The sequence below is a fragment of the Fragaria vesca genome, linkage group LG1 (genome assembly GCF_000184155.1).
Source record: "Fragaria vesca subsp. vesca linkage group LG1, FraVesHawaii_1.0, whole genome shotgun sequence".
NCBI classification, from domain to species: domain Eukaryota; kingdom Viridiplantae; phylum Streptophyta; class Magnoliopsida; order Rosales; family Rosaceae; genus Fragaria; species Fragaria vesca.
The window spans coordinates 15,653,556-15,666,207 of record NC_020491.1 but is presented as its reverse complement, the minus strand read 5'-3'; the positions used below and the strand labels follow the sequence as shown (position 1 = coordinate 15,666,207).

Genomic DNA, 12,652 nt, shown 5'->3' with positions numbered 1-12,652 from the left:
CAACTCGATCATAACAATATTATATATCAACATCATCACAAAATCATCATCAACTCATATATATCATCAACAACTTCATACCATATCAACACATTAATATTATAAATTAATTAACATATATATATATCTACTATTTATTAACAACAACTTAATTCATATATATTATCAAATCATCAACCAAATCGATCAACACATATATATATACATCCAACGTACTCAAAATCAATCAACTCAATCACACTCAAAATCAATCAACTCAAATAAAACTCAATTAATCAACATATATATACATGTACGTACCTATATATAGCTCCACAAACTAATTATGGACAGATTTCGACAACACCCAAACTTTTTCTCCCGTTTTTTTTCCCAGATGAGCTGCAGCTGGCCAGATCTGCAAATATAAAGCACTTTAGCCGACGACATATTAATTTCGTCGGCTAAACTTTTAAATATTTCGTCGGCCATAGTCTGTGAACTTTAGCCGACGAAATAAATTCTTTAGCCGACGACATATTAATTTCGTCGGCTAAAGTTTACCATAGCCGACGAAAATTTAACTTAGCCGACGAAGGAAAATTTCGTCGGCTAAAGTCCGTCGGCCTGGTTTTTTTTTTTTTCGTCGGTTAAAGCCTTTCTTCTGGTAGTGAGACTAACGAGTGCAATCAAATACGGTACTGCCATTTCTTTTGTGAACTAAATTAGTGCATGATCAAGGATATATAGTTGGAGTGAATATCAAAATGAGGTATTTCTACCATGCATATAAGCAACTTTGAACCTTTGGTGATGGAGTTTATAAGCTCCATTCTGTACAATTAATGTGCATGTGTTAATGAGACGAGGATTTTTTAGGATTTTGCATATTCTGTCATTTTACACTAACCATGTTTGGTTCACAGATTTAGGAATCAAGAGAGGAAAGTTGTTCCTTTGGGAACCATTTCCTTTACATATGAAAACTATGGGGGAAGATTGTTTTTTTCATAACCCATGAGATTGAATTTCTTAGTTTGAGGACATACTGGAAAGAGAATGCTCTTACAGAGGCATAAATTACTATGTCTATCAGCTTTTCCACTATGTTGTCACTGGCCGGAGTTTCATGAAAACGCAAAGAACTAGCCACCTACCTAAAACTGACAGGGCACACTGAGCATGCATACTAGGTCCTAGCCTATGTCGCCCAACCCTATCAATGTGAGCGTCTTATTTCCGGCATATAGCCACCATTAACTGAATACTTAAAAAAGTAATAAAGCATAAAATAAGAAATAAAATAAGAAGAGATTCGGCCCAAGCCCAAAACCAGCCCTAACTCCACAAAGCCCAAACCAAAAGTGCATTATGCAGCAAATCACTACGCCACTGTCCTGCAAGCAAAGTTCTCACCATCCCACCATCGACGACAAAACTGTCGCAACATGGAAGGTAGATCGGCAGTCCATTCTTCCAGCCTCCCTAATGAGCCGACAAGGATCACCAACCTTCCCAATCTTCCTCCTTCATAACCCAAAGTCCATCGGAAGTCGCCGATCGGATCCCTTTATATCTGATTTGATCCTCTTCGACCTTCCCCACCAAACAATCACTCTTTGGTCTGGGTGAGGTCAGTACCAGCCACGTCCGCCAACTGTCGAATCCACGCTTCTCCTCAAAGGGAAGATCTCCTTTGCATTTCGGGCAACACATACAACATTACACAGCTTGCACTAAGATTGGGATTATTCAGACCATCAAACATTAGTCCGCTCTAACCCATCTGACGCCGCCACCACGAGGCGTGCCCTTAGAAAGAATTTTGTGTTCTTGAGTGAGTGTAGGGAGGGAAGACGACTCTCTTGCTAAGGTTTCGGGAAAATATTTATGCTTTGTACATCTGATTTATCGTATATGTACAAAAGAGTATGAATTGAATTTTATATTTATCGTTTCAACAACTACAAATTGTTGTTGAATTGCTAAGTATGAATTATTATAGTGACATAATTAGAGGTAATGAGTTTGACACATTGCATACTAGTTAAGCATTTGAATTGTTTATCTGATAAACAAAAATTCAAGTCCAATTTCTATTTATCAAAATCAACGTATGGACGTGTCATGTGGCGTGTATGTGTTGGAGCTAGTTTTTCATAATATATTTTTATTTTTGGCAATGGTAGGATATTTTTATTCAACACAAGCTGAAATACATAAGATAAGACCCATTAACAGGGTCTAGTAAACAAACCTAGAATATCACTACAACTACAAGCTTCGATCACACCAACCACACCCAGGTTTTTCTTAATATTTATTTGTTGGTTTTAATAATTTAAGTAACTGATTTTGGTAAAAGTTTGGAAGAGCCAAACAAATATGACAACTTTTTTGCTCCGTGAAACTAGGCAACTCTAGGGTTTCGAAAATTTGAGAGTTGTCCATCCGACGGCGTGTCCATTGACGTTGTCGTTGGATGAGAGTCATGGGTGACTGCTTTTGGTGGTTGTTGGCTTGGAGATCTGTGGTGGTGGTGGGATGGTGAGATGCTTGCTATTTCATGGAGGACGGACGAAGGGATCAGTGGTGGGTGTGTGTGCAGCGATGTTAGCTTCGATTGATGTCCAGTCGTCGGCGAGAAGCGACAGTTTGGGTTGGGATGTTCTGCAACGACGGTGTGGTGTGACGACGAGGAGAACATGGCGGTATTGACCAGCCCTTTTCGATTCGTTGATTTAGATTGCGTCCCGCTGCTATATTTTGAAGTAGATTTTGGAGGATGGTGCGCTAGCTATGATCAGGCGGTGGTTCCCTTCCGGTGGCGTTCGGCGTTGGCAGCGGGTCCGGGCGCAGATTTGCTGCTGTTTCTATATGTTGGGATCTCTTTGTGGTCGGCGTCATAAGGTCCACTGAGGTGGTGGTTAGGGCCTGGGCTATTGTTTGGCTCAAGTTTGGGCTTTTATTTTTGTTTGGTTATGTTTGTTTTGTTTTGGTGTGTTTAGTTGTCCCTCATTTTTGAGCAAAGGTTTAAGGTTTTGGTAGGATGGTGTTGTGAGTCGTGTCGATGAGTGAGCAATAGTTATGGTGTCGTGTCCAAGGACTATTCTAGTATTGGTTATTTCTTGTTGTCAATATATTGGAGGTTGTCTGTACAAATATGCTCAATAATTTTGACATATAGTGTTTGAAAGGGTTGGTTCTTCTTGAAGTTGATTGTAAGGATGTATTGAGGCTTTTGAATTATGTTAGGTTACGGTTGAACTTTTTTCGATTCTTATCCACTATAATCGCTTGTTGGATAAGTATGAGAGTGGAGATTTTTGTTTCGCTTGTAACGGAGGATTTATAATATATAATTTTTTTCTAAAATAATAATAATTTAAGTAACTTTATTTTACACTTTTAATAAAAAAAAAACTTTATTTTACAATTTAGTCCAGTGTCATTGTTGTAAAACAGTCCCTCATATACAAGCAAATTACATTCGAGACCCAGAGCCCAGATTATAGAGAGAAGCATATAGCAAACCGAAAACCAAATCCTTTCCCGTTTACTCAAAACCCTAGAAATACCAAAAGAAATCCCAAACTCTCAAACCCTAAATCGACAAATCGCGGCCATGGACTTCGACGAGTACGATTACCTGGAGAAGACCGTGCAGGAGAACGACGACCGCGACTCTAAGAAGAAGGCTGCGAAGAAGGAAGAGAAGAGCTACCGGAAGAGAGAGGTAGACGACGACGTTTCGGGCGACGAGGACAGGAAGAACAGCAAGAGGTCCAGAGGCGGCGACCACGAGAATGGCCGCGATAAGGACAAGGATAAGGATAGGGATCGCCACCACCGGAGCAGCGGCGGCGGAAGAGAGAGGGACAGAGACGGGGAGAGAGACCGCGACCGTGATCGCGGCGGCGAGCGAGAGAAGGAGAGGGATAGAGAGAGGAGCAGTAGAGAGAAGGAGAAGGAGAGGGAGAGGAGGGACAGGGATAAGGAGAAGGAGAAGGAGAGAGAGAGGGAGAGGAGGGAGAGGAGAGAGAAGGATGAGAAGGAGAGGTCTCGGAGGAGTGTGAGTAGATCGGATCGGGAAGAGAAGGAGAGGTCCCGGAGGAGTGTGAGCCGGTCCGAGAGGGAAGAGAAGGAGAGGTCTCGGAGGAGTGTGAGCCGTTCCGAGAGGGAAGAGAAGGAGAGGTCTCGGAGGAGTAGGAGCCACACTGATCGTGACAGGGAGAGGGAAGTTAGGGAGAAGGAACGCGAATTCGAGATGAATGAGAGCAGGTATTGTGCTTTTCAGTCTAGTTTACCCAGTGGTTTATGTTTCTGATATTGCTTCTAGTGTGGCTCTTGCGTCTTCATTTTACTGTGGATTAGTTGACCGGAGCTACATGCTTTATCCCAGTTGTTAGTGATTGTTTATAAGTTCATATTATATCTCAGTAAATAACTGGGGTAGGTATAAATGTGTTGTGTGCATTCTTGAATTTTCTTCTTACTATTAGAGAACAATTGAATTGAACTGCTTAATCTCATGTTAGGAAACAAGAGTATATAGCTAAGATTCAGGGGATATGAATTTCTAGTCTTAGGCTGATTATCATTGTTTTCCAAGTACTAGTAAATTTCATCAGACACATAGGCCATTAGTGGGGATGAACTTTAGGATATGATTTTGTGTGTAAGAACAGTAATGAAGGGAAAGGTGATGGTGATTTGCATAGGAACAAATCTTTAGGTATAGCTTGTAACATTCTGATCCCTCCTAGTTGAGGGGATAGGATGTAGTTAAATAGTTCTGTTTAGGTATTGCATTACATAGAAAATATTTTGCTATTTTCTTCCCTCAGTCTGTATGTTATTGTTGCTGCCAGTATTGATGTTTCTTGTAAAGTACTCTCTTTATGTGAGAATTATTATGGTTATTGTGCATTTCATCAATTCAGCCCAACTGTTTGGTTCTTGCTATTACTTAAGTCGTGTTACGGTCGGGAGAATGCCAATGTATATGTGGAAACTGGTTGTTTTTTATTTCATCCAGCCATAAAGATATTTTAGGCAAAACTCTGGGGTGTTTGGCATTCATCAGACGGCTTATTATAGTTAATGATTTCAATCAAACATGATATAATATGCTTGTGTCTGTTTTCTTTTGTTGGAGATGTGTCTGTGCTTGCTGGCTAATAACAAAATTTTACTTTCAGCGATTCTGTTGAAACAGTTTATATTGTAACAATTGAAATGATCTAATGTCGTCAAATATCGATGGCAGGAGGTTTAAAGACAAAAAAGAAATGGCAGAGCCTGAAGCTGATCCAGAAAGGGATCAGAGAACTGTTTTTGCTTACCAGGTGGATGAAATGTTGTATTTTTTTCCTCCAGGGATTTTTTTTCTGTTGTTATTAACAATCAATGCTTAGGTAAAATTTTTATTTTTTAAATTTTGAGGTTCTCAAAAAGTTAAAAACGATACTGAGATTTGAGATTTGGATATTTTTAAATTGTTAAATAGATATAAGTTAGCATTTTCTGGAAACTGTAATTACTGCTTGTTAGTAATGTATGAGACTAGTATGACATAAAGTGTTCTTTCAAATTGATAAATTTCAAAATCTGGAAGTTTATTGTTGTAGGTTTGATATTTTAACTGAGATAATTGTAGTTGTTGATATGTACACTTAATAACCTAAGTTAAATGATTCCCTTTCATTTTCTCTAATTTTTCATTTTGGTGTTAATCTGGTGCTGACAGATGCCACTGAAGGCGACCGAGCGAGATGTTTATGAATTCTTCTCAAAAGCGGGCAAGGTTGGCTGAAATTAATTCTTTCTTTTGGATTAGTAGTATTGTTGATTATAATGATGTATGCGACGAGTTGTGGTACTTTTGTTTTCACATTTTGTGACATCTGCATGCACTACTGTTACAGTTGTTTCTTCATACTTGTCTCAGTATATGCAATCATGTTTTATGAGACACTCCTTCACATTATGATTGCATAGTATTGAGATACATTTGCTTCCTGTTGCAGTACATGATCATCTGCCTTCAGTTACGAGTAATATAATGAGTTGTATTGTCTCAACATTCTGTATATGTGGGGTGAGTGAAAATGTACAAATGAGTTCTGTGGTCATCTTGTGAACACCCCCAACTAGCTGTTTCATAATGTGGTGTGAACAAAAAAAACCTCTGTATAAGCTGCTTCTGTTCAAGTGCTTTTATATTTATATTCGAGCTTACAAATATTTTGAATTTTTGTGTGTAATTGTCAGGTGAGGGATGTGCGGCTGATCATGGACAGGAATTCAAGACGATCGAAAGGTGTTGGGTATGTGTGTTGTACAAAGTTATATCATAGTCACGCGTGTGTTGTAATAAGCTGTTAGCATATCATCTTTCTAGAATCAAGTTTAACTGTATTCTTAAATGAACTAGCAATGCGATAATGATGAGGGATGGTGGGAATACCTTGCACTCATGTTTAATCAATTCATGCTGCGCACTCAAGGTAGATGACCAAAACCTATTTTATCCTTTCCAGCTTTCTTCCTGTACGTGTTTGGTGCAATAAGGGCTCTGTTCTGCATCCGAGTGCACCTTATCAAATTCTCCATTAACTGTCCTCATCTTCTGTAGTGGAACAATTGACTAAGTGGAGTTTGATATAATGGGTTTTTGCATTGAAATCTTTTGGACGGTGGGGTTGGTGTTTGCTTGATATTCTTAAGTTTATAAGTTTGAAGTCTAGAAATCTTATTGGTCTTTTCCAGTGCTATTGAAGCTTTAAAGATGGTAGCTTGATGTAAAAAAATTTGTTCGAATTTTGTCATTAATATAGGCTCATTCAAAGTAAGGATGAAGATGACTGCTTGCTTTTCCCACCTACCCTATCTTTCAGTATGTATATGTGTAATTTCTTGTATCTTGTTTTTCTATTATGAGCTAACATTTTCTTTTATATGAGTCATCAGATTCATCAAAAGAAATTCAGCTTGAGCTCTCTGCCCTAGAGTTTTTGTTTCCATACGTCTCTTTGATATATGCTTTGTAAGTTTTGATTGAAATACTTGTAGTATCATATGCTCCATTAAACTCACTATAAGAGCCTGTCATGCTGCAGGTATATTGAATTTTATGATGCAATGCATGTGCCAATGGCTATAGCTCTCTCCGGCCAGCTACTTCTTGGACAACCTGTGATGGTGAAACCTTCGGAGGCAGAAAAGAATCTTGTTCAATCTACTGCTTCCGGTGGTACCACTGGCGTAGTAGGACCATACGGTGCAGTTGACAGGAAACTTTATGTAGGGAACTTGCATTTTAACATGACTGAGACTCATCTTAGAGAGGTATGGCAACTCCACCTTGGTAATAGCTGCATGTATACACTCATGATGATGATGCGCAAATTAAAAATAATTAGACAAAACAAGGGAAGAATAGATTAAACCTTCACCTGAGAAGATTTACTGTGTACACCTTGATTAAGAATCCAGGTAGTACTTTTTCCTTTTAGGCTCAGGAATTACACAGGGTGTGTCCACTGTTTGCAGTTACATTCTCACAAAAAAAGAATTAGAATAACTTAGTTTTGGGCCTCTCGTGGAAGTCTTTTATTGGATTAATAAAGAGTATGCATTATACAATTACATCAGTTTTCTATATAACAGTACAAATGTATATAATAAAGATAATTGGTTGGATTTATTATATAAGAATAAACATTCCATATGACATCCCTTATTGGTTCTCGTATCCTGCCCAGGTGAGTATTTTGTTATAAGACATAAATAAGATTTTAAAATTAACATTAATTCCACTATAGTAGGAATGTGATGACAATCATTATTGTTGGTATCAATTCGTTTGTGAAATTGTGGTATTCTTTTCATGACATGTACATGTACTATTTGTTCTCAGATTTTTGAACCATTTGGTCCAGTGGAGCTCGTGCAACTTCCCCTTGATATTGAGACATCACAGTGCAAGGGGTTTGGCTTTGTTCAAGTCAGTGATTACTTTCCATTGGTTGTTTAGAAGACTTTACGCTGTTTTTTTGTACTTATTTATCTCTTTTTTATGTTTATAGTTTGCTCATCTAGAACATGCAAAAGCAGCTCAAAGTTTGAATGGGAAGTTGGACATTGCTGGTCGAACTATCAAGGTAGAATTTTTTTTTTATAATGGAATTTTGATACCAAAGTATCCAGAGATGCATGATTTTGAGATTGGTGCTTGTCAGTGATATTTGATAGTACTTTTGAGGATGCAGAAACTTATTTGGTACTGTGACTGTGTGTAGGTTTCATCCGTTACAGATCATGTTGGCTCACAAGAAGCTGGAGCAAAATCTGCTGATTTTGATGATGATGATGGTGGTGGTTTGGTGAGTGAATAGTTTAATATGTGCCTATTTGATCCTTTTGAAAGCTCTAAGTACTATTTTTAATGGAATATTGAGGGTTTGAAAGTAAACATTGACAATATCAATAGTTTTGTAAATCAAACTAAGGAATGAAATTCGCTAAATAGTATATCCAGAAAGCTCTCTAATGTTAATACTTGCTAAAGGAAAAGAATTGCTGGAGGAATTCCAAGGATATTTCTCTATACGGTGGGCACCTTAATAGTTGATTTCTTCATGAGGAAGGAGCTTATTTGACAACAAAAGAGGGGTCCACGGTTTCTGCTGCGTGCCTTGCATATTCTTTATTAATAGTACAGTATCTATCCCAGTTTCTGCAAAATGATTTGCTCTGATTGTTTCATTGTTTTGTTGTTTTTGCAGTCTCTAAATGCTCAATCTAGAGCATTGCTAATGCAAAAGCTGGACCGCACAGGAGCTGCCACAAGGTTTGTATCTATTTATACTCATTACATTTAGAACCTAAGATACACACACACACACACACACACACACACACACACACACATATATATATAAATGTATATATTTCTCAAATATATTCGGTTGGCAGTATTGCAGGTTCTCTTGGAGTTCCTGTGCTGAATGGGTCAGCAACAAATCAACGAGCTGTTAATTTGCCGATGAATGGTCAAACTACACTTTCTGCACCATTTCTTCCAGCAAGAGTTATGCCAACTGCGGAACCTATTGGAAACCCCAGTGAATGTCTTTTATTGAAAGATATGTTTGATCCAGCCACGGAGGTTGGTCTCTATTAGTAGCTTATTGTTTCTTTCACTCGTAAACACGTAATCTGATGATTTAAGAATATTTTGCAGACGGAACCAGATTTTGATGTAGACATTAAAGATGATGTCGAAGAGGAATGCTCAAAATATGGTCGTGTGAAGCATATTTATGTGGAAAAGTAAGTATATATAGATATATAGACAGGTTAAAATATGTTGTCTGATGTTTCTATTTATATAGAATGGTTATTAAAATCTTGGAGATCATGTGCACTATTTAAAACTGTTGGCAATGGATGAAATTTTTAGAAGTTTCTAACCGTCTCTTCTATTTAAGGTTCATGATCTGTGTTCAGTGTTGTTTTACATTTCTTCGTTGGCAGTGTTGGTTGGTCATTAATATTTAGATATTTAGGTTTCTTAGAAATCATTAGTGAGGCTCAGTTGGGTTCATATAAGGCCCAATATGTAATGATTGAAATGAACGCCGTTATGTATATTGAACAGTTTCACTTGAGTGGTTCGTGAGAAATCTTGATGTTATTCCAGATTTCCCATCATTCCCAGATCCTTAGCCAAAACACCATCCACCTGACATATTATAACCCTAACTTCGCCTTATAAGATTTTAAACACAATACCCCTATGTTGTGCTACATCAGTTTATCTCTTTTTTTTATTTTTTATTGTACGACGTATGGAAAATAGAAGGCACCATTCTCTAATTTATAATATGCTGAATCAGGACAGTTTGCTAATGACAGAGGACTTGCTATGCATATTCTTAGGTTTATGTTGCAGAACATTGCTTGTGGTACATAAGCTCTTGTTTGCAAGGATGCAAATTTCCGCTCTTAATGTTTTGTTTTTCTCTGGATACAGAAACAGTGCTGGTTTTGTGTATTTGTGGTTTGAAACTGTGGAAGCAGCAGCTGCAGCGCAACGTGCAATGCATCTGAGATGGTTTGCAGGCAGGCAGATTTCAGCCCTGTTCATGGTAATATTCTTATATCTCTTCCCTTTTTCTCTTAAAGAGGGTGTTCCGTTTCTGATTTAAATTTTCGTCCAAATAGTAAATGTTTCACAAGTTCTTTTGATATAATACCTGGATTGGATGTGTCATAATCTAGACAAGTTTAGGTGTTTTGAAGTTGCATTGACTAAAACATCCACAAGTAGATACAACATAAAACTGTTCTCATTTTTTTTTTCTTGGTTTAAGAAGTGAATCCAGCTCATTGTAGAAACTTATCAAAATTTAGTTTTTGGGTGAGCTAGATTCAAGTCAACATGACAGGTTTTAAGCAGCTTGGCTTTATGCCTCATATAGGGGCTTAATAATAAACTTAATTTTAAGGAATATCTGTTGTTTGACTTGTAAGTAATTCACTGACATAAGTAATTGCACATGTTCATTAGTTGATGTCATGATGGGAATGATTTATCTATATAGATATTGCTACTGATACTTGGTTCTCATCTAATACTTGTGGGGCTAAAATTGCTACTGATACATCACCTGTACTCCAAAGGTGATGTATCTCGGTTCTCATCTGATACTTGTTTTTTTGTTTTTTGTTTTTGTTTGTAGCAACCACAAGTTTACGCAGCGAAGTTTGGAGCTTAACTCCTGACATCGTCCAGGAGGGGAAGTGTATTGTGTGCTTTTAGCTGAAGGGTAGCTATTTTAGCTATATGTTATATGTTTGTCGTTTTAGGATATTTGACTCCCTAGTTTGATTCATACATATTGATTACATTCGGTAGAAAATGTGTAGTTTTGTACTCCTCCAACTGTTTGCTTTCTTTTAATGTCAAGAGTAAAGTTTTCTACGGAAAAAAAAAAAAAAAACCCGCATTAATCTCACTATAAGCCTGCCAATTAGTTGTAGAATATGATGAATAATACAACCATATTGGCAATTGACTACAGTGCATTATTCTCGAAATCTAGTTTACAAAAGCGTATGGTTGATAGTGGTCTAATTATTGTTCATGTATATTTTAGTCCGAGTCCAAAAAATAGAGGTATATTTCAGTCTTTCTCATCTGGGAAACATGACTTATTCCTGACTGTTAGTGTCGGTGTGTATTGGGCATCTGGAACAAGACGCAATGGAAGATTCAAAGCACAAGATTCACATGTTTAATGGAAATATGGGAGTGGTTCTGGGATTACTAAGTTGAGGATTTTTTTATTAAATTGTTTATTGCACCTATTTTTCAATCTTAATTGTTCAGTTTTTAGGTCTATATAAGTAGATCACAATCACTGATTTGGCTGAAAATTTGTAGAGATAATCTACAAACTAGACGGTTGAGATGTGAATATGCGATCGAAAAATAGGTGAAACAAATGAGTCTTCAACTTAGTGGTCTTCAATCTTAATTGTTCAGTTTTTAAGTCTATATAAGTAGATCACAATCATTGATTTGGCTGAAAATTTATAGAGATAATCTACAAACTAAACGGTTGAGATGTGAATATGCGATCGAAAAATAGGTGAAAAAAATGAGTCTTCAACTTAGTGGTCTTCATTAGACCCACTCCTATGAAATAATATGACAGTTCTTTTAGTTCTTGCGCATTTCATTTTGCCTCAAATGTGGCATCCTGCGTCCATACTCATTTTACTCCCAATTTTAGGACATCTAAGCTTATCTTGGAAGCCTCTATTCTCAAACATTGTTAAAATCAAAAATAAACATGGAGCTCTATAGATCTTACCTTAGTTTTGCAGTTATCGATGATTGTGTGGGTTTAGGGACTAGTACGGGTGTGGACATTACATCTTGTATAGACCTAGCACCCTAGAGACTAGAGTTGGCAAACATTTTATGACGGTGCAGTTTCGCTTTCGCCAATGTGGGCATTTGGTAAAAACGTAAGCACATGGTTTTAGAACCATTCATATACGGGGTCATCATGTATTTGTATACGTATCGTCTAATATTAACCATCCACATGTGTATAACAGTCTAATAGATTCACGTCATGTAACGAAGATTCTTCCATTATTTGATTTTAACGTGATCAATTTAATGCGGGCTTAGATAAGGGTTCCCCGAACAAACTCAAAAAAGGCCCAATCGAACGACGAAGCTAAGATACGAAAAAGTTTGACAAGTGTCGGGATGGGACCCAAAGAGTGGAGAGCAAATAGGAGCGAGCGGTCTTAGCGGCGATGAGACCGCCACCACCAAAGAGAACCCTACTACTACTCTCTCTAAAATTTCGAAATTATAGAGAAAAAAGTAAAAAGAAAAAGAAAATAATTTTAGTTTGGCCAGGCATTTTCCTCGGCTCATTTATCTTTTGGTTTTTATATAAAAACAAGGCCCAAACCGCAAAAACACAGGGCGTAATTTCAAATCTGAAGCAAAGGCTTTGAAATTTAAACAAACAAAGAAGAAGAAGCCGGAGCCGCCGCACAGAAGAGAGGCCACCGAGAGAGCCATAACCACTTACTCACTCCGCCACAGTTAATCCAGACTCTCTCTCTCTCTCNNCNNNNC

General features: G+C 37.5%; 2 protein-coding genes across 2 annotated transcripts in view; one reads left to right on the top strand and one right to left on the bottom strand.

Annotated features, from left to right (window-relative positions):
• The window catches only part of LOC101312493 (glucan endo-1,3-beta-glucosidase, basic isoform-like), a 10,433-nt gene extending 8,982 nt beyond the window's left edge, over window positions 1-1,451 (bottom strand). Inside the window, exon 1 of the mRNA XM_004289353.1 lies at window positions 1,396-1,451. Coding sequence (XP_004289401.1) covers window positions 1,396-1,451 — 56 coding nt within the window. The remainder of the gene's footprint in view (window positions 1-1,395) is intronic.
• Window positions 1,452-3,490: 2,039 nt separating this feature from the next.
• On the top strand, window positions 3,491-10,968 carry LOC101312204. Its single transcript, XM_004289352.1, has 15 exons — window positions 3,491-4,260; window positions 5,249-5,327; window positions 5,729-5,785; window positions 6,253-6,308; window positions 6,416-6,531; window positions 6,952-7,018; window positions 7,074-7,329; window positions 7,901-7,987; window positions 8,070-8,144; window positions 8,283-8,366; window positions 8,769-8,833; window positions 8,959-9,151; window positions 9,227-9,315; window positions 10,019-10,133; window positions 10,728-10,968. The coding sequence occupies exons 1-15, from the start codon at window positions 3,605-3,607 to the stop codon at window positions 10,761-10,763; spliced, it is 2,031 nt and encodes a 676-aa protein (XP_004289400.1). The 5' UTR covers window positions 3,491-3,604; the 3' UTR covers window positions 10,764-10,968.
• The last annotated feature ends 1,684 nt before the right edge of the window (window positions 10,969-12,652 follow it).